This window comes from Micropterus salmoides, unplaced genomic scaffold (assembly GCF_014851395.1).
Source record: "Micropterus salmoides isolate LMB-PRFRI ecotype aquatic unplaced genomic scaffold, ASM1485139v1 Ms_hic_scaffold_5, whole genome shotgun sequence".
Lineage (NCBI taxonomy): Eukaryota > Metazoa > Chordata > Actinopteri > Centrarchiformes > Centrarchidae > Micropterus > Micropterus salmoides.
The window spans coordinates 11303633-11324917 of record NW_024044237.1 but is presented as its reverse complement, the minus strand read 5'-3'; the positions used below and the strand labels follow the sequence as shown (position 1 = coordinate 11324917).

At 40.2% G+C, this 21285-nt stretch overlaps 2 protein-coding genes across 9 annotated transcripts; both read right to left on the bottom strand.

Moving 5' to 3' along the window:
• Positions 1–594: 594 nt before the first annotated feature.
• Positions 595–9356, bottom strand: LOC119888664 (progesterone receptor-like). Of its 6 annotated transcripts, none has more exons than XM_038699342.1 (9): positions 8359–9356; positions 7301–7437; positions 6967–7083; positions 6332–6502; positions 6017–6226; positions 5372–5516; positions 4222–4352; positions 3923–4074; positions 595–1758 (listed from the first exon to the last, which is right to left on the bottom strand). In XM_038699342.1, the coding sequence occupies exons 1-9, from the start codon at positions 9180–9182 to the stop codon at positions 1594–1596; spliced, it is 2052 nt and encodes a 683-aa protein (XP_038555270.1). In that variant the 5' UTR covers positions 9183–9356; the 3' UTR covers positions 595–1593. The 6 variants fall into 6 exon arrangements, with proteins under 6 accessions (XP_038555270.1, XP_038555271.1, XP_038555275.1 ...); XM_038699343.1 differs by having other exon boundaries at positions 1594–1758; positions 6017–6223; XM_038699347.1 differs by having other exon boundaries at positions 1594–1758; positions 6410–6502.
• Positions 9357–9671: 315 nt separating this feature from the next.
• Positions 9672–20997, bottom strand: LOC119888666 (moesin-like). 3 transcript variants are annotated; one of them, XM_038699351.1, is made up of 14 exons: positions 20341–20997; positions 19472–19555; positions 19300–19395; positions 18478–18600; positions 17792–17943; positions 17632–17715; positions 17403–17549; positions 16436–16532; positions 15563–15726; positions 15295–15425; positions 14978–15138; positions 14451–14543; positions 12936–13163; positions 9672–11523 (listed from the first exon to the last, which is right to left on the bottom strand). In XM_038699351.1, exons 1-14 carry the CDS (start codon positions 20461–20463, stop codon positions 11359–11361), a joined length of 1848 nt encoding a protein of 615 aa, XP_038555279.1. In that variant the 5' UTR covers positions 20464–20997; the 3' UTR covers positions 9672–11358. The 3 variants fall into 3 exon arrangements, with proteins under 3 accessions (XP_038555279.1, XP_038555277.1, XP_038555280.1); XM_038699349.1 differs by having other exon boundaries at positions 19472–20997; XM_038699352.1 differs by lacking the exons at positions 17792–17943; positions 18478–18600; positions 19300–19395 and having other exon boundaries at positions 19472–20997.
• Positions 20998–21285: the final 288 nt, after the last annotated feature.

Genomic DNA, 21285 nt, shown 5'->3' with positions numbered 1-21285 from the left:
ACATATGTATATATGATGAAGTGTTCAGTTCCAAATTATCTAATTTCTCATGACTCTGACTATTTAATGGCAACCTTGTTCAAACACTGAGTGAATTTGTGTCCAATTACGTTACGATGCAAATGTCGATGGATCCAACAGATGTTGTCCTACTACACTGTTGCTGAGTTTCAGTTTACTTAGATTCAGCAGCCACCACTAGATGGTATTAAAACACAGACAATTTCTGATGTCAGATCAGCAGACACGGCTGTTTCTTAGAGGATAAATAAATGAAATGAATCAGCCAGGCCTCCTCATGTGACTGCGTGATTATGTTCTGGTTTCCTGCTGTGATCTATTACCTGGCTGCATTTAGACTGAGATAATCCTGAGGGTGGGTAATGCAGTGGTAGAAAACACTTGTCTGTCTGATGTTTTCTAAAGCCTGTCTGTCCACTTGACTGCATCGCAGACTGAAATGAATCTGTCAGATAGAGGAAAACGGGAAGGTTACTGTATCATCATTAGCATGCCCTCAGAAAAAAATTATTTGTGTTACAATGCAACAGTGTGCATTTCTTCCACTCTGTACTCATCATCAGCATACAGATACACAGTCATGCTTCAGTTTTATTACATGTTAAGCTGTCAACAGATGCAACAAATGAGCAGATTCTTGGCTGGATCTTTAAACGTTTAGCAAAGCTTTCAGTAGCTACAATGAACACATGATGATACACAACAAAGAACACCTTAAGAAACAGTAGAAAAGTTACAACAGTATGAAATGTCCAAAATTGTACTTCAATAACATTTGACACCGGAAAACAAGCAAACTTAAAAATAGTCACTCAATGTTAGTTGACTAATGAATCATTCCATTATTTTGTCCAATTAGTTTCTTCATTGTTTTTGGTGTGACATTTTGACATCACAAAATTCATAAATATACATGCTATACTTGCAGGTTAATAGTGTAATTTTTTTTTTTTGATACCTAAAACTATAAGTCGACTGTGTGAGAAAAGCTTAAAAAATGTTTTTGTATGCCTTCAGTGGAGAGTTTTACTTTTTAGCATGCATGCCACAACCGCTTATTAACTGTCAATCAACAACTTTGTTCATCTCAGGTGCACACAGTAACATTCATTGTGAAAAAAGGTAGTCCAAATGTCACACTACTGTACACAGACAGGCTATGGTGAAGTGAACTCCAAAAACATGTTTTTTTTCTTACTACGGTCTTAACTCTCAAAATGTAATGTTGTCAGTTATCAATATGAAGAAGTCTACATGCCAGATGGTTGGCGTTCATGAGCTTGTGTGGAGGAATGCATGCTAAAAAAGGGTCCAGAAACATTTGATGTGTGTGATACAGATAACAGGCAGTGAGAACAGAGTAGATGCAATTAGATTACAATAGAGTGGAAAAATGGGCTGTATGCCCTTGTGTTAATGTCCACTTATAGCCTAACTGTGCGCCACAAATGGGGCTTATACTTCTTTCACCTCAGAAAATCATAAACCCTCTCTAGGCGTCTCAGCTTTACCAGAAATGGTCGAAGGACTGGGTGCCAGAGTGACATACAGGACAATCACAGAGACTCCTCTCTAGGCTGTGTTGTGGAAAAGGATGGGCTTGACCATGCCTGAGAGGATCTTGGGCACATGAACGCTCACAATCTCTGAGATCATCTCTGGGAAGTTGACATGTGACTGCAGGGACTGGGCTTGGATGAACAGATCATAGGTGAACTGGTGTAACTGCCTCACAACCTGAGAATGAGAGAAAAGAGGAGAGAGAGAGAGAGGAAGAGATCACACAAAGGTTATTAGCAACAAAGATGATGCGCTTAAATGTGTACGACATTGAAAAAGAACAAAGCCTGAGGATAAAAGAAGAAATGACAAATGACATTGAAGCCTGTCTTCTGACATGAGCTTTAAGAGGTGATTTAAAAAGATGACAGGAGAAGACTAAGCTGAGCTTAAGGCAGAGTAAAGCCGAAGGGGTCTGAGCTGCTAAGTCTTGATCAACTCTGGTTTGCTACCAGGCCCTCCAGCTCATAAGGCATTAGGAGATCTGAGAGGTAAGTGGGACAGTCAAAGCTGAGCTGAAACTGCTGCATCTCTGCTCTCTTTGGGAAAAAAACCTTCCAGCTCTTCTGGTCACGCCGCAGTCACTGATGTCAGCAGTTGTTCTTAGACCTCTAATTATTCTTACCAATTAGTATTAAAAGTTCATCTAAGGAGGAAAGCTCTTATCTACAAGCTCTTTTGGTTGTGTCCCTCCCAAGAATCTCCATTCATAGCTCTAAAGACCAAATAAATGATTTCTAAAGACCAAAAAATGATTTCGCACAAAACTCCCAGAAAATACTATGAATGTGTTTATTTAAACCATTATGAATATTACTTTATTATTATGAATCATTCCTTTGGTCTAGCTCAGAGAAACAGCGCATCTAAGCCAATCTCATGCATAGACAAAAATCAGCAAACTAGCTTTTGTCAAAATGTGTAACCACATCAGGCCAGAAAAAGGGACTCGGCCATTACGGTAAATATCCTTTCAAAACCAGGAAACTCACAGGTCGTCTGACTCAGCTGAGTCAGTTATGTCTTTATGCCACCATAAAGTTGATTATAAGTTCTGACAGTTTTTTAAATAAAAGAAAAAATAATATACATACATGTTAACATATATACCTGTTACATACATACATATACATTTCACATATGTAAAATGTGTATATATATCCAATAATTTACTATTTTGTTTGCCATCTGAAACCAGTGCTTCATTTTGGGGATGGGTTTATGGCATTTTGAATGCAGTGTTTCATTTAGAAGGACATATGAGGCATTTTGCATTTTGTGTGAGCAGTTTTGGGAATTGTGTGTAGAGTTTTGAAAAAGGAAAACTTTAATACCTTACCACACCCTAAGCTAAAATAAAAGGCCTTTGTACAAATCGAACATCACACTGTCCTCTACTGGATGTTAAATTATCAAATAGAAATACAAATCAGCACGTGGCTGTAACACAGCAATTGCCTTTACAGCTCCTAACCTTTTCAGCTTTTTCAGGCGCTGGACCATCAGACAGGTGAGTTTGTGTTAATAGTCTCTAGAGATAGTCAACTATCCGGAGCGAACTTGTGTACAAATAAAACACAGAGGTGTAAATTATTTATATTTTCAATTAAATTGTAATTCAAAGCTTGACAACACAAAACTTGGCCAAGCTACATTTTCTTTTATTTGGACGAATGAAAGCTGGACAGAAATCCTTCTTTCCCTGTTCAAAATAACCAGGAGGACAGAGATCAGGGACATATTGGCACTCACACCAGTTAACAGAACTCACATTACATTACAGTTTTCAGGTTTAAAATGTAATTTCCATTGTTGGTGGGTGGAACAACTGCAAAAACTGCAGAATTCCTTATGGAGCGTTATGGTTATTTCTGATGTAGCAATGCTACCACCAGAGGGCGACTCTATCATTTCCCCCTCATCGTCTGCAACCAGTCTAGAGCCCTTTGGTATGTGTTTAACCTTAGTTGATGGCTGGGGATTTCTGCACAAACCGTAAGTGTACAACAAGTTGTCACTTGAGAAAAATGAAAAGGAATTACATATTACAGTTTGTATAGCTCTGTCAGTTACAAACTAAACTAGACTGTGGTTTAAATTTTAAATGTAATAACTGATGGCCTCAACTGAAGTAATCCAGCCATGAAATGATCAAGAACTCTTGATATAGTCTAGTTAGTTAATATGTTAACGCTGTATTGCTGTGCGCCAAATACAGTGTTTGTGTACTTGGGAGGCACTTTGCTCTACATTGCCTGCGCAAGTAGTTCTGGGAAACTAACTAAAATTACAATTATATAATAGTCACAGAATGGTGTGTATGTAGAATTATGTCTATTACCGACTGGAGGTAGTCCAGCAGCTGTGTGAGCTGAAACAGCCTCTGTGTACGGGTGGTCTCCCCGCGGTGGCTGACCAAGCGGTCCAGCTCCTTGATGTAGGAGGTCCGCAGTTCATCAAAACAACGCTGGCTCTTCAGGCCTTCCACTGGCACTGTGACCACAAAGCCAGAACACAACAATAACTCTCACACACTTTATTCATCCCATCAATTCTCTTAAGTAATGGCTGCACTCTATCATTTCACTTGCTGAGTTGACATTCAGCTTATTATTTCAGACATGGTCTCAGCAGACTCACTGATACTGAAGAGGACCAGGGCTTTCATGCAGAGGAACTCCTCCTGGGTGACCTTCAGCATGCAGAACCTCTGGGAGAGCAGCTTCATCCTCACACAGTCTTCATACATACTGGACACTTGCATCCGCTGGCTGTGAAGGTGGGGATAAGCAGCATGAGAGGAGAAGATGGAGCACCAGGTGCGACAAAAGGAGAAGTGAGAAACCAAGAGAGGGCCAGGCAGAGAGAGATATTGAAAGGTGGAAGACAATTAACGGTGGCAGAAGGGGAAAAAGAGGGAAAAGCAGCAGAGGTGAGAAAAAATGAGTGACATGGATAATGGAAAAAGAGAACGACAGAGAGGCAGCGAAAAATGAGGGTCAGTAACAAGGGCAGGCGCATCCATTACCATGCAGGTCAGAAGCAGCCCAATAGAGCGACAGAGGTCTAATGTAGGCAGAATGAGTGTTTTGCTAATGTTGAAACCAGCCAAGTGAAAGCTCCACTGAGGGCCTGAAGATGGCTTTAGCATCTTGAGCAACACCCTCCTCCGACAATTTAATCATAAGAGGTGGTGGAATCGCTATTTATGTACGTTGTGTACAGTGATTTGCTTCACAAACTCTGTTAACTTTTTAGAAGCACAAAGAAAAGACAGAGGATAGGAGTTGAAGTGTTAAAAGTGTTTTAGTAGGAGGCTGGAAGGGGTTGCGGTGCAAATCAAAACTTGTCAAAGTGAAAAAAGCAACAACACAATGCTGCAGCAGTTCTGACGATGTTTTCTTAAAAAGATGAAATGGAATAAATCATCTGAGGTGATCCCTCTGCGGCCACATATATGAGATGCAAAGGAAACGGTAAGAACAGAATAGACTTGTTTACTGTCTCGCCCCAAAAAAGGCGACGTTCATTGTGTGATTTCTTAAAATCTTCCTCTGAAGCTCGTATTCCCCTGTGCCTTCCTTTCCAATCACAATGACAGGTAAAATTCCATGATATTCCAACAAACCCAGTGTCACAATGATTATCACAGCCCAAACAAACTTTCCTTGTTTGATGAAGAGACTATGCCAGGTGTGACAAACTTCTATTAACTTTGTTTATCTCAAACACTTAAATGTTACAACTCGGCAGAATTTTGCCGTGAAAAATATTGTTTTTTGTGACTTACTCATTGAAGACCAGGTCTGGAGCAAAGTAGAGCATGGAGCTGTTAGTATTGGTGTATGACCTCCAGCCCAGACCGAACACCATCACCCCCATCCATGACAACTGAATCACTGACATCTGATCATCCACATGCAGGTCACGGAAACCTGACAGAAAACATGTTTTAAGTCAAACAATACTTAAACATGATAAAACAGGTAAATTAAATAAATGTGTGTATGGGTGCATTGATGGCCATTTTCAGCCTGACATTCTCAGCTTAAATATGAACATACTCCCCTCTAGTGGTAAATATCTGAAAAAGCTAGTTTGCACTAAATGAGATTGGCTGCACCACATGACAGTTTAACTGGCATAAAATCTGTTATCTGGTTAATAAGATTTTTAGGGCCTTCCCAGTGCTAACAGTTAGGACACAATTTTCCTGATGGCTTTGAAGCTTGTCTAAAACATTTGCACAAGTGATTCTTGTGCCTGATTTGCCTCTCACAGTGTCACTGCCCTCTTGCTCAATATGGCAAATCTGGCCTTGCAGTGTTTTGCTTGGCTTACAGTACAAATGGTTTATCCAGAATTACTCAGAAGCACCTACGTGTAGCACAGACTCGTTTGCAGTGTGTTCCAAGTGTGGCCTAGATGAGTTTACCTGGTATTGCCTTGGCCCAACGCACCACGGTTACCAGCTGTCTTTCCCCCAGCTCATTGAGGCTGGTGAGCAAGGACGCAGGGCTGTCTGGCTGGGCAGGGTCATGTCCGGCATTGACCACAATCGGCTCAATGGTCTGCAAGACACTGAGCAGGTTGAGGCAGGAGCGCAGCATCGGGGGGATACCTGGAACCAGGCCTTGGGATGCTGCTAAAGATATACAGACTGAATCATGCACAGACCAGAAGAATAGCATAAAAAACACTATCATGGTTTTAATTGCAGAATATGGTCATTATTAAGTTAGCATGATACTTGAGCTTATCGGACACCAATCTTCACTTTGAGCGCTGGCAGCTGCACTTCCGGGGCCAGAGAAGACATCTTTCTTACCGGCCCTTTCTCCTCTCTCTCCAGTCCCCCACGGAGACAGAGGTTGCTCCCCCTCTCCGTTCCTTGTCTGTCCGGCTCCCTTTAGCCTGCGACCTAGAATCCAAGACAATACAGACAAGCAGAAGACAAAAGCGTAAAAGGGAGATAAAGAGATTCCTTGTCAAGTTGCGAAACAAATCCCCAAAACAAACCGGAATACTAGAAACAGGGCTATACTTCAATGACACCAGACTACGGAGTTGTCATAACCATGTGGTGAGGTTCTTGATCACTGGATACTAGGTGAAAAATGCTCTTCTGGCCTTTGCTGAATTGCATTTGTTACACTGTATTTAAGCTGGAACATTTGATTAGTAAGTTCTGATCCAGTGCAATGTAAGGTATCTGACCACCCTGACCCCATTTTCCAAATACACACCACACATACTTTCCTTCAGGGTACAAGGTAGATTTATTTATCATTTAATAACACGGGGTTGTTTAAGAGATTAGTTCCCTTTAAGCTACTCACAAAAACATATTCCTCATCTGTCTCATTCTGTTCTCATGCTCCTCACCTTTAAGGCTCATTCCCGACATGAAGCATCTCTTTAAACGGCACGAGGCGCAGTTTTTCCGCCTCAGTTTGTCGATGGTGCAGTCGTTCCGGCTGGCACACAGATGGTTCTGCTTACCTGGTGGGACACAAAAGTCCTGAGGGGGTGAGGGGAGGGAGTTCAATAATGCCTCAGCTTCCACTCATAGCAACGAAATGTGGGTGTTTGCTGATAACAAATAACTCGCCCTCATAATGTCAGGTCACTGTGCCCTGCCTGCGTGAATAAGCACGTGGGTGTAAGAAATTAAATCAGCAGTGGAGTAATTGTGCTTGTGCACTCGCATCTCACCAACCTGCAGCGGCTCTCTTGAAGAATACTTTGCAGCTGCCACAGGTAACCGCTCCATAGTGACAACCTGAGGCATCGTCACCGCACACCTGGCACACTCTCCTGTCTGACAGGTACACACCTGGAAACAAATCCTCATGCCTTGGCACACAGAGGCACGAATACACAGGTTTGTTTTGAAGGATTCAAAAGTGGGCACAGATACAGTTTTTATCTTAGACGGTTACAATATGCCTATAAAAAAAATCAAACAGTCAAACAAATGTATTAAGATCAGATTTAGGTCACATTGTCTGTACTCAGTGTTGGTTCAGGGCGTAAAATCTCTAAATCCAATCCAATTAAAATAGGAGATTTCCATATGTCTTGACTGATTATATGACAACAAGTTAAGTCAAAGGGAAACAAATTAAATATGAAAGAACTGTTGAGTTAGTCTTTTAAAACTTTTACTTAGGAATCAACAAGTGGTAACTGGTCAGTTTCTTCCTTTCCAAGCACAGAATGAGCAACAGGTGCTGTATCTCTTGTTTATAGCGACACTGATATATTAACTCATATTTTGCATAGTTAGTCACAGGACAAATAAGGACAGTTCTGGAAAGTTAGGGATAGGGTGAACTTTGATTTAGTTTAGCTGCAGACTGAAACACAACTTGGCCAAGGCCAGGAAGAGCACATGTGGCTGTTAGAGCAGGAAAGATTTAATGCTCCACAGCTATCTCTGTGGCTGAATGATTCTGCACTATTTCAACATATGGCTTTGGAAATAACCATAAAGAATAATTGCGTTTATTGAATTGATTTATTTGTACTGCTCTGTACTGCAAGTCCAGTGACGCTCAACAGAAATATCAAGAAATAAAGTATAAGATCTAGAAGGAGCTGTAAAGATTGGCAGATTAACGCCTACCCAGTTCATGCTCCATTTGTCCTTTTGTTTGTGATTAAATAAAAGTGTAACTGATCAAGTGGCAAGAAAGACTGTATTGCCCTCCTGACCTGGTGGCAGTGAAAGGCAAAACAAAACAAATCAAATCATTGTGAAAACCTGTTACTTACCTGAAACTGCGATCTCTGCAATCCAACCAAAATGAAGGTTCGGTCTTGATGGTGGAAAAGGTGGCCTGCTCTTGAAGGACTGCACTTTGGGAACTTTCCGCTTGACCATACCCTTGTGCCATCGCTGCTCGCGTGTCACCTTCACCCCCCTGCCCGCGCTTGCTATACCAGACACAGTGGCATTCCTGCCTGGATTCAAGAGACGCTTTCCCGCAATTACAATGTTTACACAATAAATTGTGTGCGCCGGATCCACTTCTCTCTGCCTCGGAACGGCCGCTGTATGCGCACCACGTAGCTGCGGCATCGCTGTATAGGTTTGGATCGGCAGAGTATGGTTTCAAAGGTAAGATCTCGTCCACCTCAGAGGACGCAGGAAGGTCTGTCACCGGGTTCATAAACAAGCTTGATTCCTTGCAGAAATATCTTGATATCACCGGGCCGCGCGTCACGGTCTGCGCCCTGTCCATTTCGCCGGATCTGAGCAGATCCATGCAGCTCACTTGCTGTATGCCAGGACACACTTCTCCAAAGTCGTCATCTCTTGGGTTAGTTTCATTCAGTAGGCTATTACGAGCCGCTCCGAACTCCAGCACTCCTCGGAAACTACGCTCCACTATGGAGTCGAAGTCTGCAACGGCGACGCCGGAGCAGTGGTTCATGCTGTTGTGAGGAGAAGACACTGTATCCAAACCCAAGGACACTGACACAGCCTTACTGAGCTCAGCAGTCGGGCACGCACAGGTGTCCGCAGTATCCAGCAGATTGATTTTTAAAGAGTTTGACGTTTCTTCAATTTCAGCCAAGCTCGAGAGGAGGGCCATCTTCAGCTCGCGTATTTACTTAAAGTAGTGCGCTGGTTGAGAACAAATAAAACAACAAGCTCCAGGCAAGAAAACGCCTACCCAATGAGACTCCGGGAATATGTCTCAGCGGATAGGAAATACAGAGTAGTCGTCGACGTAGGTTGCTACAGGCAAGGGACGTCCCGTTGATCTATTCCGCTGGCGAACTTTTTACAAAGTAACATTTTTCTAGCCCAGGCTAAAACTTACATCATAAGTAACCGTTAGAAATCGAGTAGGAGGACATTAAACTATGGCGTATTGACCGGGTTTACATACTGAACACCAAACCTAAATGTAATTTATTATCTAATCTAATTGGACTCAACGCCTCCGCTGCAAAAAGTAACCACATTTCTCGCGAGAATAGTCAGGATTAAACAGTTAATTCACCATCACGGTCCTACAACAGGCTGCTGCTATTGGGTGGATTCAGGTATATTGGGATAGTTTTTGTAATTCTATCGATTGATCTCGTTCTTTTCATAAATTTAAAAAAGTAACCCAACATGATGTCTGCTTACTTTATGTGAAGAAATTAAGTGTGCAGGCCTACAATATTTTTACAAAGCTTGGTTCACCATTTTGTTGTAGTTGACACAAAACTAGTTTCCACGAACATGTTTGGTAATTTGGGACACAGTTTTATAGGTGTATGCCCTTGCTTTTAACTCTATTGACATATTTCAAAAAGTATTTTGAACTTATCTCTTAACAAAAAAATTAATTAAATAGATGTCTAAGGTTATGTGATTTTATGTATTAGCCTGTCATTTGTTTTGATAGCTACATTTATTATTACATCAACAAATATCATCAGCCTAGACTATTGATTAAGATGTTAAAATCATAAAAGACTTGACAACATGTCAAAAATGTTTATTTAATTTATTTATCTGTTTCTTGGTGCCATTCTATTCTGCAACAGACATTAAATTCATAATGGAATAAAACCATTCATAAGAATAAAACCATAGATTGAACAAAGTGTTATATTATAATTACATTAATTATATGTTACAGCACTATTAATTCTTAATTAATAATTAAACACATTTGCTTCATTGTTTGTCATTGTCAAAAGATTATGGGGCTAATTGAACCAATTTATAAGGCCTGTGGGAGATTAGCATCATTAGCATATTACTCTAGGCCTCTCTACTTAAAAGTTGCCTGTAGGTTACATCTCTGTGGTTCTGTGTTGACATACATGAGGTCCCTCTGTATTTCATGTTATATGAATCCACACTAGTGATAAATTTCCTTCCCCCCCACTTTTCAGGGTAGAAGTAAAATGCTGTTTTCTTATGTTGTCCCAAATTACCTGATTACCAATATACCTGAATTCCCCCAAAGTGTTGTCAGATTAATCCTGCGCAATCACTGACCTTTGATATTCACAAAGAAAATGTAAAACAGCTGTAGGCTATATATGTTATATGGATGGTCACTGTAGTTTATTTTTGGACAGAGTGTGATGGATGAGGGCGTCAGCAATTTCAGAAGGATGAAGACAGCTAGAGAAACATAATCAAAACAAAATCAGTTTGATTCCTGTTAATTGCGACATATTTCCTTCTGTTATTTAATAATAAAATGAAAAAGAAAAACTTGATTGCTTGTTTCTTTGAGGACTCTGGGTTGTTTCTGGCAACCCTGCTGTGCCAGAGCCTTTTCTACACTTGTTTTTTGCAGAAGTCATGGCATAGGGTCAGTGATGGAAGCTCTAGATTCTCTTTACATATATTGGATGGAGAAATATAATATAATTTTAAGGCTATAATTAGCTTTTATTTTTGATTGCAGCTCAGCTGAACAACAGTTTGTCTCGTTAGTCAAATTGAAGGTGATGCTTAGGCTACTTATTCATATGGGAAATGACGCACACACAACACACTGATGGAGTTTCATGGTATTTTATTTGTGATAAAGTGATAAAGAATAGAGGATTTAACATTTAGATGGAATAATAACAAGTGTCTTACATGTCATTGCTTTCATTAATCAATATTAAAGAGAGATTGCAAATGTGTGTAATATGATTGGCAAAAGCAAACCTTTTGTGAATTTTCTACCTCTGCAATAATCTTCACCTACGATTTCATCATCTATCCATATCTTGCCTTCAGTCTGAGTGGGCCTACAGCAGCCTCTCTCACATGGACTCAAATTCATCAATGCGTTGTTTGGTGTTGCCCTGACGAATCTTACGTAGGGTCTTGTATTTGTCACGGCCTGCCTTCACATTGTCAGCATGGATCAGGTCATTGTGGGTCTTTTTGCTCTCATCTACAGCTCCGGCCAGCTCAGTGCTCAAGAACTGAAAGAGAACACGGGCACACAGTGAATGAAATGCTCTTCCCTGAGACTCTTTAAGAGACTATTCAGAAGCCTTACTCATCTCCCCTAACCCCTGTACACCTCTCAGTCCCCATCTATTGTCCATAGTTATTAATTCTATTTTGTGAGTCCTCTATGCAACATCATATCTTGTTTTGGCTGTGAGATAGAGACCAATCTTATTTCAGTTGTAGTAGGCCTGGATGGTCAGGATGATATTTGTGACTTGAATGAAAACAATGGAATGATAATGTACCTGCATTAGTGTTTAATTATGTAGAGTGCACTTGTTGTTAGTCATAAACATAATTTTTGGTGGCAATTAAGCTGCCATCTTTATAGCAGAGTCAAAACCTCTGTATGAGTCAGCAGACAACACAGCAAATGTACCAAAGCATTTTAAAAATCACAAAACACAACAGCAACAAAACATACGCTGCATAACTCTCATCAAGCCTAATATCTTTTAAATGAAGCAGGTACATTAAAAATTACCAGCAAAGTACAATATAGAAAAAAATAGTGACTGAGATCCAGACATTCTCTGTAAACAAGTCTAAGAGTCTACAGACAGCAACTCTGTGACTAAATGTCAAAATACTAGCAGGGTCACAGGGACAATCCTAGCATGGTGATGTTTCGCAGTTACCAGGTTCACCATCTAAATTTAGCCTATAAGCCTGCTAACATGTGCTAGGTAGAACTATACACAAAGTGCAGCTGAGGATGATGGGAATCCTATTAGATTTGCAGGTATTTAGTCATAAACCAAAGTTTTTGGCAAACTTTGACCTGTTGGTGGCGCAAGATGAAAGGTCGGGGGATCACCAAGGTTATTATGAGTTATACTTTAGGGACCTTGAAAATATGTAGTAAATTTCAAGGAAATCCATCTAATAGTTGTTAAAATATTTCTCTGTTTCCCACAAGTTTCAACCTCGTAGTGGCCCTAGAAGAAAAGTCAGGGGATCACCAAAGTCAGTTGGATTCATCCTCTGGGGACCATAAATATAAGCGTACATTGATTAACAAAAAATGTATATGAGACATATTGACCGAATATGTCTATATAAATAGCTAAAATTAGGGTGCTCATTTTAATACTGTCTTGTTTCATCATTCAGCTATTATCCAGTGACCATCAGAGTAACTGCAGAGTGAGGCAATGATGCATTGGCCTCAGCATTCATCTGGGGTGGTTCCTAATTTACAGAGCGCATTATCTACTGAACCAAGAACCCCTGAATTAGAGGCAGATTGGTTCATTTGTCTGTACTCTTAAACGCTCCAGGACTTCTAATCTTTAGCAGAACATGACTTCTGACCTGAAGGCGAGTAAGAGAAAAGCAAATCAGCAAAATAGGACATTTGATTATATTCACTTAACCTTACCTTGAGGTTCTTTTGCAGCCTCTTGTTCTTCTGGGCCTCTGTTACTCTTTCCTCTTCACTGCGATCACGGACGGTGCCAGGAGAATTCAGCTCCGCGCTTGCCTCTGCGCTGCTCTCATCCGTCTCGTCGTGCTCATGAGAGTCGACTGAATCTTGGATGTGGACACCCATGAGTTTAGTCTTCAGCTCCTCTTTGGTTCGATCCAAATCAGCTTCTACCACGATCGCCTGTCGACACACAGGACTTGCAGTGAAGCACTGTGGTTGAATATTAAAGTGTAAGTAGTCTACTGGATTAGTTCCAGATTGTGATATTCACGATTTCACGACAAATGTTGTTTTGGCAAACCTGTCCATTACCTTTTGAATCCCTGGTTAAGATGTTATAGTGCAACAATCACTCATGAAGGCAAATAGTTGTCTTCTCTGACTTATTTCTCATCATTGTGTGCAACAGTCTCTCGTGGTCATGAGTAAACAGAAATATGGCTTAAGACTACATGCAAGTTCAGTATGATACTCCTTATTTGTATGCAAAGATTTGCATACACTTTAGCTTACGCAAAGCAGTGCCTTCACAGTATGGAAGTGAATAGGGGACTATTAAAATGTAAACTTGGTAATTAAAATGTAATGATAATGCAATAATCCAATTAGAATTTTATTTTCCACATATTATATGACAATATTAAAATGAAAATGGAAAAGCTATTTGACATTTCATTTTCATAGTCTTACCCCACTGTACAGTGGACGATATTCAAATGTTAATTGAAATTCAAAACTGAAAATACAATAGAAATAATATAACCTGATGTTAAGTCAAAATGAAAGTGAAAACGGCATTTGAAATTTCATTTTCAAAGGCTTAATCTGCTGTACTGGACAACATTCAAAGGCAATAAGTGAAACATTGCCCCTAATCTCAAGGGCAGATATGTCACTGGGGACATATATCATATGTCATAAATTTCTCACCTGATGGTCTAGATTTGTCCCTAGTCACTTTTTAGAACTAAATTCGAAGAGGGTCTGTGAGGCATATGAAGGGAGAGGACATAATCCTTTTAAACTTAAAAACACATCGGACTCCTAGTAGAGAATGAGAGCTGTTAACCATTAGTGTACCAAATTCAATGACTGGACACAGACGGACAACAGTTGTCATATTTTAATTTCTGGATTAAAATTATTACAATGGAGAATTCAGTAGTTGCTGGACATTAGTAGGAACATGCCTCTACTATCCCTACCTAATTCTATGCCCTTGCCCAGTCAACTGCTTATATTAAAAAGGAAAAGGAAAATGCAATTTTCATTGACATTTGATTTCAGAGACTTAACCTGGGATACATGTGACAATAGCCAGTTTGAAAATCTAGTTATATATGTGTCTGTGGTTGATACCTTGCTTCTAATTTACCCGGGTCCCACACTTAGTAGTGTCAGACATCCCTCTTTGCTCATGTTTGATTCATCCTTCATCGGTCTCACGGTTCTTTCATTAATTCTCACCCTTTTCTGCCATCTCTTTGCCTCATCGTCCTTTTTCTTCTTGGCGTCTTCCAGCTGAGAGATCTTACAGGTAAGCTCTGCCAGCTCAGTGGCCTATACACACACGCACACAAATGGGAAAAGAGTTAAGAGTGCTCTTCATCCAAGGTCATTGTGCTCTGGCTTAGAGTGAATGTGTGTGTGTCCGTGCGCACACATATGCTCATATGCAGTGTCACGGCTCAGGTTAATTGCCTTTCTATTCAGTCAGCTAAAAATATTAATCATTTAAAACATGCAATCAAGATGAATGTGTGAACCACTTGATGACATCAATGTCATAGCAGCCTTAGAGGTAGACTTAACAATAGACTTAAGAATAAGTCTTAGATCATGGGAATAAAGTAAATAGGTCTCATGCTGAATGATGATTTTACGGCAACAAGTTCTTCAATTTTTTATGTTTGGAGAAAAAGTCACCTTATATCTTAATCTATTTAATTGAAATTGAATAACACCCAGCATGCAGGTGTGTTTTGCACCAGTACCAGGCTTTCCTGGCTCTTGGTCTGGGTTTCAGATTGGCACAGCAGAGCTGCTTTAGCTTCCACTGCAGCTCTTCGGTCCTTGTCCAGGCGCTCAGCCTCCTGTTGAGCAAGTTTCCTCTCCTTCTCTAACTCAAGAGCCCTGCGAGTCTGCTCCTCCAGCTCTGAAACACACATACCCAGACATGCCCACATTGTATAAGCTTAGAGATCCCACAATCACAAATATTTCAATATACTAAGCCACTCTTTTAATGTTCTTAAACAGGGGGGAAAAAAACTCATATTGAGAAACATTTGTATTCAGAAAGTTGTCAGACCATCTTGAGCTCTCTTTGTCTGTTCTTCAATCTGTCTCAGTCTCTCCATCAGCTCCATGGTCTCACGAGCAATCTTCTCGGTTTCCTTCTCAGCATTTTCCCGCTTTTTTTTCTCACTCTCCAGCAGAGCCCTGACAGGAGAATTGTGCATAAATACACATCTGAAAAAAAGACTATATCTCCTGACAGTTCTTTCTTAAAGCAGAGAGAACACACTGTAAACTGTAAAAAAGAATAATAAGCCATCATTATTTCCTTCCTTCCTTACCTCTCCATCTGCCTCTTATTCTTTTCCTCCCTCGCCTGGGCCCTCATCTGCTGCACCTCAATGGTGTCAGGTTTACGTCTACGCATGTACAGGTCATGGTTCCCCATACACAAGGCCAGGATACGCTTGTTGATGCGAAGACGAGGTACGTAGAAAACAAAGTCCTTCAACACAAAAATTAGAGATCAGTGATAGCCCACGGGTTGATTTATGGCATTCCATTAGCACCTATTTTACAGTTAATCATGTGCTTAATTGGGAGAATTTCTTATCTTTTCTTCTAAACTCATAGATGTCTTTTTTAAGTCTGTGCATTCAGTCAGAAATTGACATGTCAGGCTAAATTTATGTTTGTGACTGAGATCAAGTAGCAGCTGCTCTCAATACGCTACTTGCTGTAATTTATGCATTTGCAAGATTGGTACTTCACTCGTCAAAAGGAAATGGCATTAGCTTTTGGCCTTCTGTTTATAGCCACGGTGAATAAATATGAATAGGTGTGTCTTTGAAGAAGTATTTGTGGGATCTTGTATGTGGTTGTGAAAATATTTTCACAAAAGTTGTTAATGCTAAGATAATGAGTACTAAGTTTTAAACCCTAAGCACTGGAGAAGGAGCAGCCATTTAATCCCATCCACAAACATCCACGAATCGAGTTAAGCTAAAACAAGCTCACGGTTCAACATACCATCAAGCTGAGGCATCCATTTGTCAGACTAGAAGAAACAGCCGACTCCCCCTCAAACCAAACTCCCTTTTAATATAGCCTGGCAGCATGTCCTGTATTTCATGTAATAATATGCTTCAAAGAATGTGTAGCTACTGCAAATAAATCACCATTAAGGACCACTAATAATAATGTTTTTTGTATACCGGAGCTTTCTTGTCGATTGGTTTGATGAGGAACTTCTTGTCATTGAAGGAAATATTTCTGATCTCGCTCCAAGGGAAGCCAATCTTTGGGGTCATCCTGTAAAATATTGGCATGGTATACATTTGTGATCAATAGTATAGCTAACAGAGGTTATAATTAGCATAGGTTTTTAACACACAATTAAAACGTTAAAAAGTTATGACGCAAAGAAAAGAAAAGGGGCATTTCAGCATGCCAACATACTCAGTGACAATGCATATACGCTAACACAGGTTTAGCATGTTCAACATCTTTAGTACGCTATGTCAGCATGCTAAAATTAGCTAATTAGCACACAAAATACAACAGTGGCTGAAGTCATCAGTTAGGTATTGATTTTTCGATTAGAGAGAAGCCAGAGATGTGCTTTGGGAATTTTAACAAGTTAATCAAACTATTTTTGATATCAGGCTCAAAATATTATTCAAAGCAGGGTATTTTCACATGTTTTAAACCATTTCTGATTGAACCATTTTCTCATCTTTAAGGGATCGCCAGAGTCATTACAACTCCTCATGAGGGGAACGTGAATGTCTGAACCAAATTGCATGATGACAATGCATCCTATAGTTGTCAACACTTACTGAACCAAATATTTTCACCTGCTGGTGGCGCTAAAGGAAAAGTCAGAGGGTCAGCAAAGCCATAGGGATTCATCATTTGGGAATAATAAATGTCTGTGCTGAGTTTATAGTAGATATTTTACTGGATAATTGAAAACCTTGAACTGCTGGTGCTTAGGATACCACGTTGTGTAACAATCCTGTCAAGACATTTCACTAAAAAACAAATACGTCAACCTCGTTGTGATGCTAGATGAAAAGGGAGGGAATCACCAAAGGATTCATCCACTACCGACCATGAATGTAAGCGTACATTGTCTCACAGGTTTGTCAGACACACATACATTTTCAAATTGCAACCCACCTGTCCTTTTTGTCATAGATGTTCAGCCCCAGTGCGTCCACTCCCAGCCACAGCTCTGACCCTTTCTTGTTCTTGATGCTAAAGTAGTTGACCCCGTACATCTCCAGATCCTGGGCTATCTTTAGGTACTCCACCATGGCGTCTTCTCTGTAGTGTGGAGCAATTTAATGAGCTACAGAACACCTGTTAAATGCAAAAATTACTTTTTGTAGAAAGACAGCAGCAGTACCTCAGTATTCCCTTGTGCTCTTTGTGCCACACCTGGATTCTTTCCTCCCACTGATTCTTATTCAGCTTGTGCTGCTCCAAAACCCTGGTTTTATCAGTAAAGACAACACACCAGTTAGAATGACGAAACTCGAATTAACTTTAATATCCATAGGACGCACCTCTGTGGCAGCAGCTTCTCTCTTGTGAGGTATCCCGGCACGTGATAGTCTTTCCTGTAGTCTCCATGTTTGACCTGAACTGCATACGAGGCTAAGAGCACCGCAGTCTCAGGTGGACAGTATATGTCATCATTTAGGATGCTCTCTTTTACCTAAAAACCAGACAAAAGACAGACATATCTGCTTAAATACTCGAATCCCAAATGTTTTATGTTGCTGTCTGTGTAAAAGCATCATACATAACACTGTTAATGTGACTCACTGAGAGAGAAACCCTATGTGCTCTGGTGGTAGCGCACTTGGATCCCCTTTTTTGTGTGCATATTCTCCCTTATGGACAACCCATGAGAGTTTAATGGATCAGCATAAGTCATCGTGGAACCCACTCTGGTCATTAAGACAAGTTGAGGATTTGGTTTTGAGAATCCTTATTAATCATTGCACAGTACCACTCTTGCATAAGACAGCATCATTTCTTTATTGTCACTGAATATGAATTGTATTTCTCTTTTTAAAATAGTAAATGAATGGATATGGCATATAAATATAATGGTGCCATCAAACAGAAAATGAATGAAGAGTGATTAGGAAAGTCCATCAACTTGGACGATGTTTCAGGGATGGACATTTACAACATAATTTTCTTTAAAAACATCAATTTCCTTGTAGGTGCACTCATCTCCAACCTGAAGAAAGAAGAGGCGCTGCGTTGCCTCCTGGATCAGTTCATCAGCGACATCCTCAGGGTAAAACTTGGCCCTGAACTTAATCAACAAAGGGTTGTCCCTCTTCACATCTTGAGCTGTCACCTGGGATTGGCACCCAACAGCAGACAGAAACCAGAATAAAGAAATAGATACTAATTAGCCTCAATGGGGGAACGCAGTAGCATATTTCCAAAACCATTAAATGACGATGTCTATGAAGATTCTCAGTCATCCAGGTCATAGTTATCCAACGAAGGTTAAAATCAAGGGCAACTGGACTTGGTTGAAGATACTGGAAGACGTTTCGTCCCTCATCCAAAGGACTTCTTCAGTTCTGACTGACTGGCAGGGAAACTCAGCTATTTAACCTCAGTGGGGTCGTTATCCCGAAGCATCAATACCGCTGGTTCGTTAGTGTTCCTTGTTGCTGTGACGACAGTCGTTACAGTCATTAAGACTACCTGTGGCCAAGACTGAACGACCATCGTTGGTATCTTCACCTGAGGCCAATAGGTTACGTTTGTTGAGTTTCCTGGGAAGTGATGAAAGGACAGCATTGTAAGTGCTGTCCTTACAATGCTGTCCGACCCCACTGAGGTTAAATAGCTGAGTTTCCCTGCCAGTCAGTCAGAACTGAAGAAGTCCTTTGGATGAGGGATGAAACTTCTTCCAGTATCTTCAACCAAGTCCAGTTGCCCTTGATTTTAACCTTCGTTGCATTACATGATGACATCTTCATTTAAATCCAGCTGTTGTGGGGAGTCAAATTATGCCAACACGGAATATAAAGTTTCTCCTCACCCTCTTGTTCAGCTTGAGCCAGGTGGAGAAGCCTTTGCTGTCCTGATACTGGAGGCCAAAGAACCAGGTTTCCCTCAGCCCGATTGTTTTCACTATCTAAACATCAACAAATAACGTCAAATCACACACTTGTCTGCCAAAGCACCTGTTTGTACCTGACTGTAAAGAGTACCTGGTCAAAAAGCTGTTTCCCAGTTGTGCTGGGCAGGATGGCAAACTCCAGCTCAGCATCCATGGTTGTAACTCGGACATTTATCTGCCAGAGAAAAACACTGAGATACTGAGATGCAGGAGGAAAAGATCCCTGCTGTTCATTCATCTGTGGAGAAGCATCAAGGAGCATGCAGAGCAACAACTGGGTAAAAAAGAGCAACTACTACCAATTTTGTAATAATTTAGTTTGTTCTTTGATACAATGCTGAATTTGTTGGTTCTTTGACAGCAAAATGACCAAAAAGAGTGTTCCTTACATTCTTCTGTTCAACCAGGAGCATCCAATCGCAAGAGGTTGGTGGGGACTACAATCAAAAAATGAAGCCCACAGTATATTTTAGACTTAATTGAGAACATGGGGTTCATTCCATGGTTCATAAGTATTAACGACTGGGTGAAAAACAAGGACACCCATTTAGTGTTAATCTTGCATAATAGTATCAAACCATATACACATATCGGCAGTTGTTGGTATATATTGACATGTACAAAAGAAAAAAGCATCGCAATAGTTTGCTCCATTCCTCATAAACATTTTTTTTTAATTTATAAAAACAAGAAGAGAAAGCTAACCTTTGCTACTAAGCTAATCTTGTTTATCCAGATAGTGTAATGTGGTACACAATAAATCCAGGAACACAAAGGCATCAAATTAAAAACGATAATAATTGAAAAAGGTTAAGAACTGCAAACTAATGCCTTCTACTTGTAGTGTTATTAAACAAACTAAAAATTTGATCAAACCAATACAGCTGCAATTTAAACATTTCAACTAAATAAGAAACACAATAAAATTAAGCTATAAAAAAATTTAAGTTGGCTACTTACAGTGGACATTTGTTTTTTTTTTATCTGTTGTCGAAACACTTTTTCAGAGAGGTGCATGTAGTAGCTTTTTCTCTGCGGAGTCATATGAAACTGCTTGCAATACCTACAAGGATTATACTGCATGAGAATGGACCATTGTATTGTTCCCAAGTACTTCTCTCTTGGTTAATCCAGCGGCAGCCCCGGGCCCACGTGTTTTATAGAGGCAGCCCGTATCTTCTGTGAAGAGTTTTCCTCTTAATTTGATTGGGTTTTGACTGTGTATCACTCATCTAGACAGGATCTTTGTCTCCCAAACCTATTTATAAAGGGACACAAATCAACAGCACCTCTGCAGCACCTGATGATCCAGTTGCTGTGAAGGCGCCATGCAGCACATTCTGCTAATCTAGTAATCCTTCCAGTTAATGTTTTAAGCATATGTTGTTATGACAAACAGTGATTTTGGGGTTGGTGTGTTTGGTTTGTAGGCCTGTTGGTAACTGCTTATATTGTTTTTGAAGTAGCTAACAGGGCTGTAGCCAGAATTAAAGATAGGAAATATATCCAAGGAGGAAATATATCCAAGGAACCCCTGACCCCTGCAGCTAAATTTGAAGAGACTGAAAAACAAAACTATTCATTTTGATACCTGCAATATTCAGTTCATTTGACTGCATTGGCCTACTTTTATTTTATTTTTTGTTATAACATATTATGTATTCTCTTCTAGGAAAAACATCCTTATTATTAGAAAAAATCATTGAATTTGTATATTTAGCATTAATTTATGTACATTTACCTGACGCTTTTTATCCAAAGCGACTTACAATTGCTCAGTATGTCAGAGGTCACACGCCTCTGGGGCAGCTAGGGGTTAAGTGTCTTGCTCAGGTACACAATGGTGGATGTGTCACAGTGAGGAATTGAAATCGGGTCTCTCACACCAAAGGCATGTGTCTTATC

What these genes read in the sequence shown, in the direction of transcription:
- LOC119888666 (XM_038699351.1), bottom strand. Translation starts at nt 20,463, where the DNA reads ATGCAGTATAATCCTTGTAGGTATTGCAAGCAGTTTCATATGACTCCG. An exon ending in GAGCACAAGGGAATACTGAG is followed by an intron (nt 17,550 to 17,631) that starts GTACTGCTGCTG and finishes TCCACACTACAG; the next exon opens with AGAAGACGCCATGGTGGAGT. An exon ending in GACAAAGAGAGCTCAAGATG is followed by an intron (nt 15,139 to 15,294) that starts GTCTGACAACTT and finishes TGTGTGTTTCAG; the next exon opens with AGCTGGAGGAGCAGACTCGC.
- LOC119888664 (XM_038699342.1), bottom strand. Translation starts at nt 9,182, where the DNA reads ATGGCCCTCCTCTCGAGCTTGGCTGAAATTGAAGAAACGTCAAACTCT. An exon ending in CCTGGTCCTCTTCAGTATCA is followed by an intron (nt 4,075 to 4,221) that starts GTGAGTCTGCTG and finishes TTGTGGTCACAG; the next exon opens with TGCCAGTGGAAGGCCTGAAG. An exon ending in TGCTGGACTACCTCCAGTCG is followed by an intron (nt 1,759 to 3,922) that starts GTAATAGACATA and finishes TCTCATTCTCAG; the next exon opens with GTTGTGAGGCAGTTACACCA.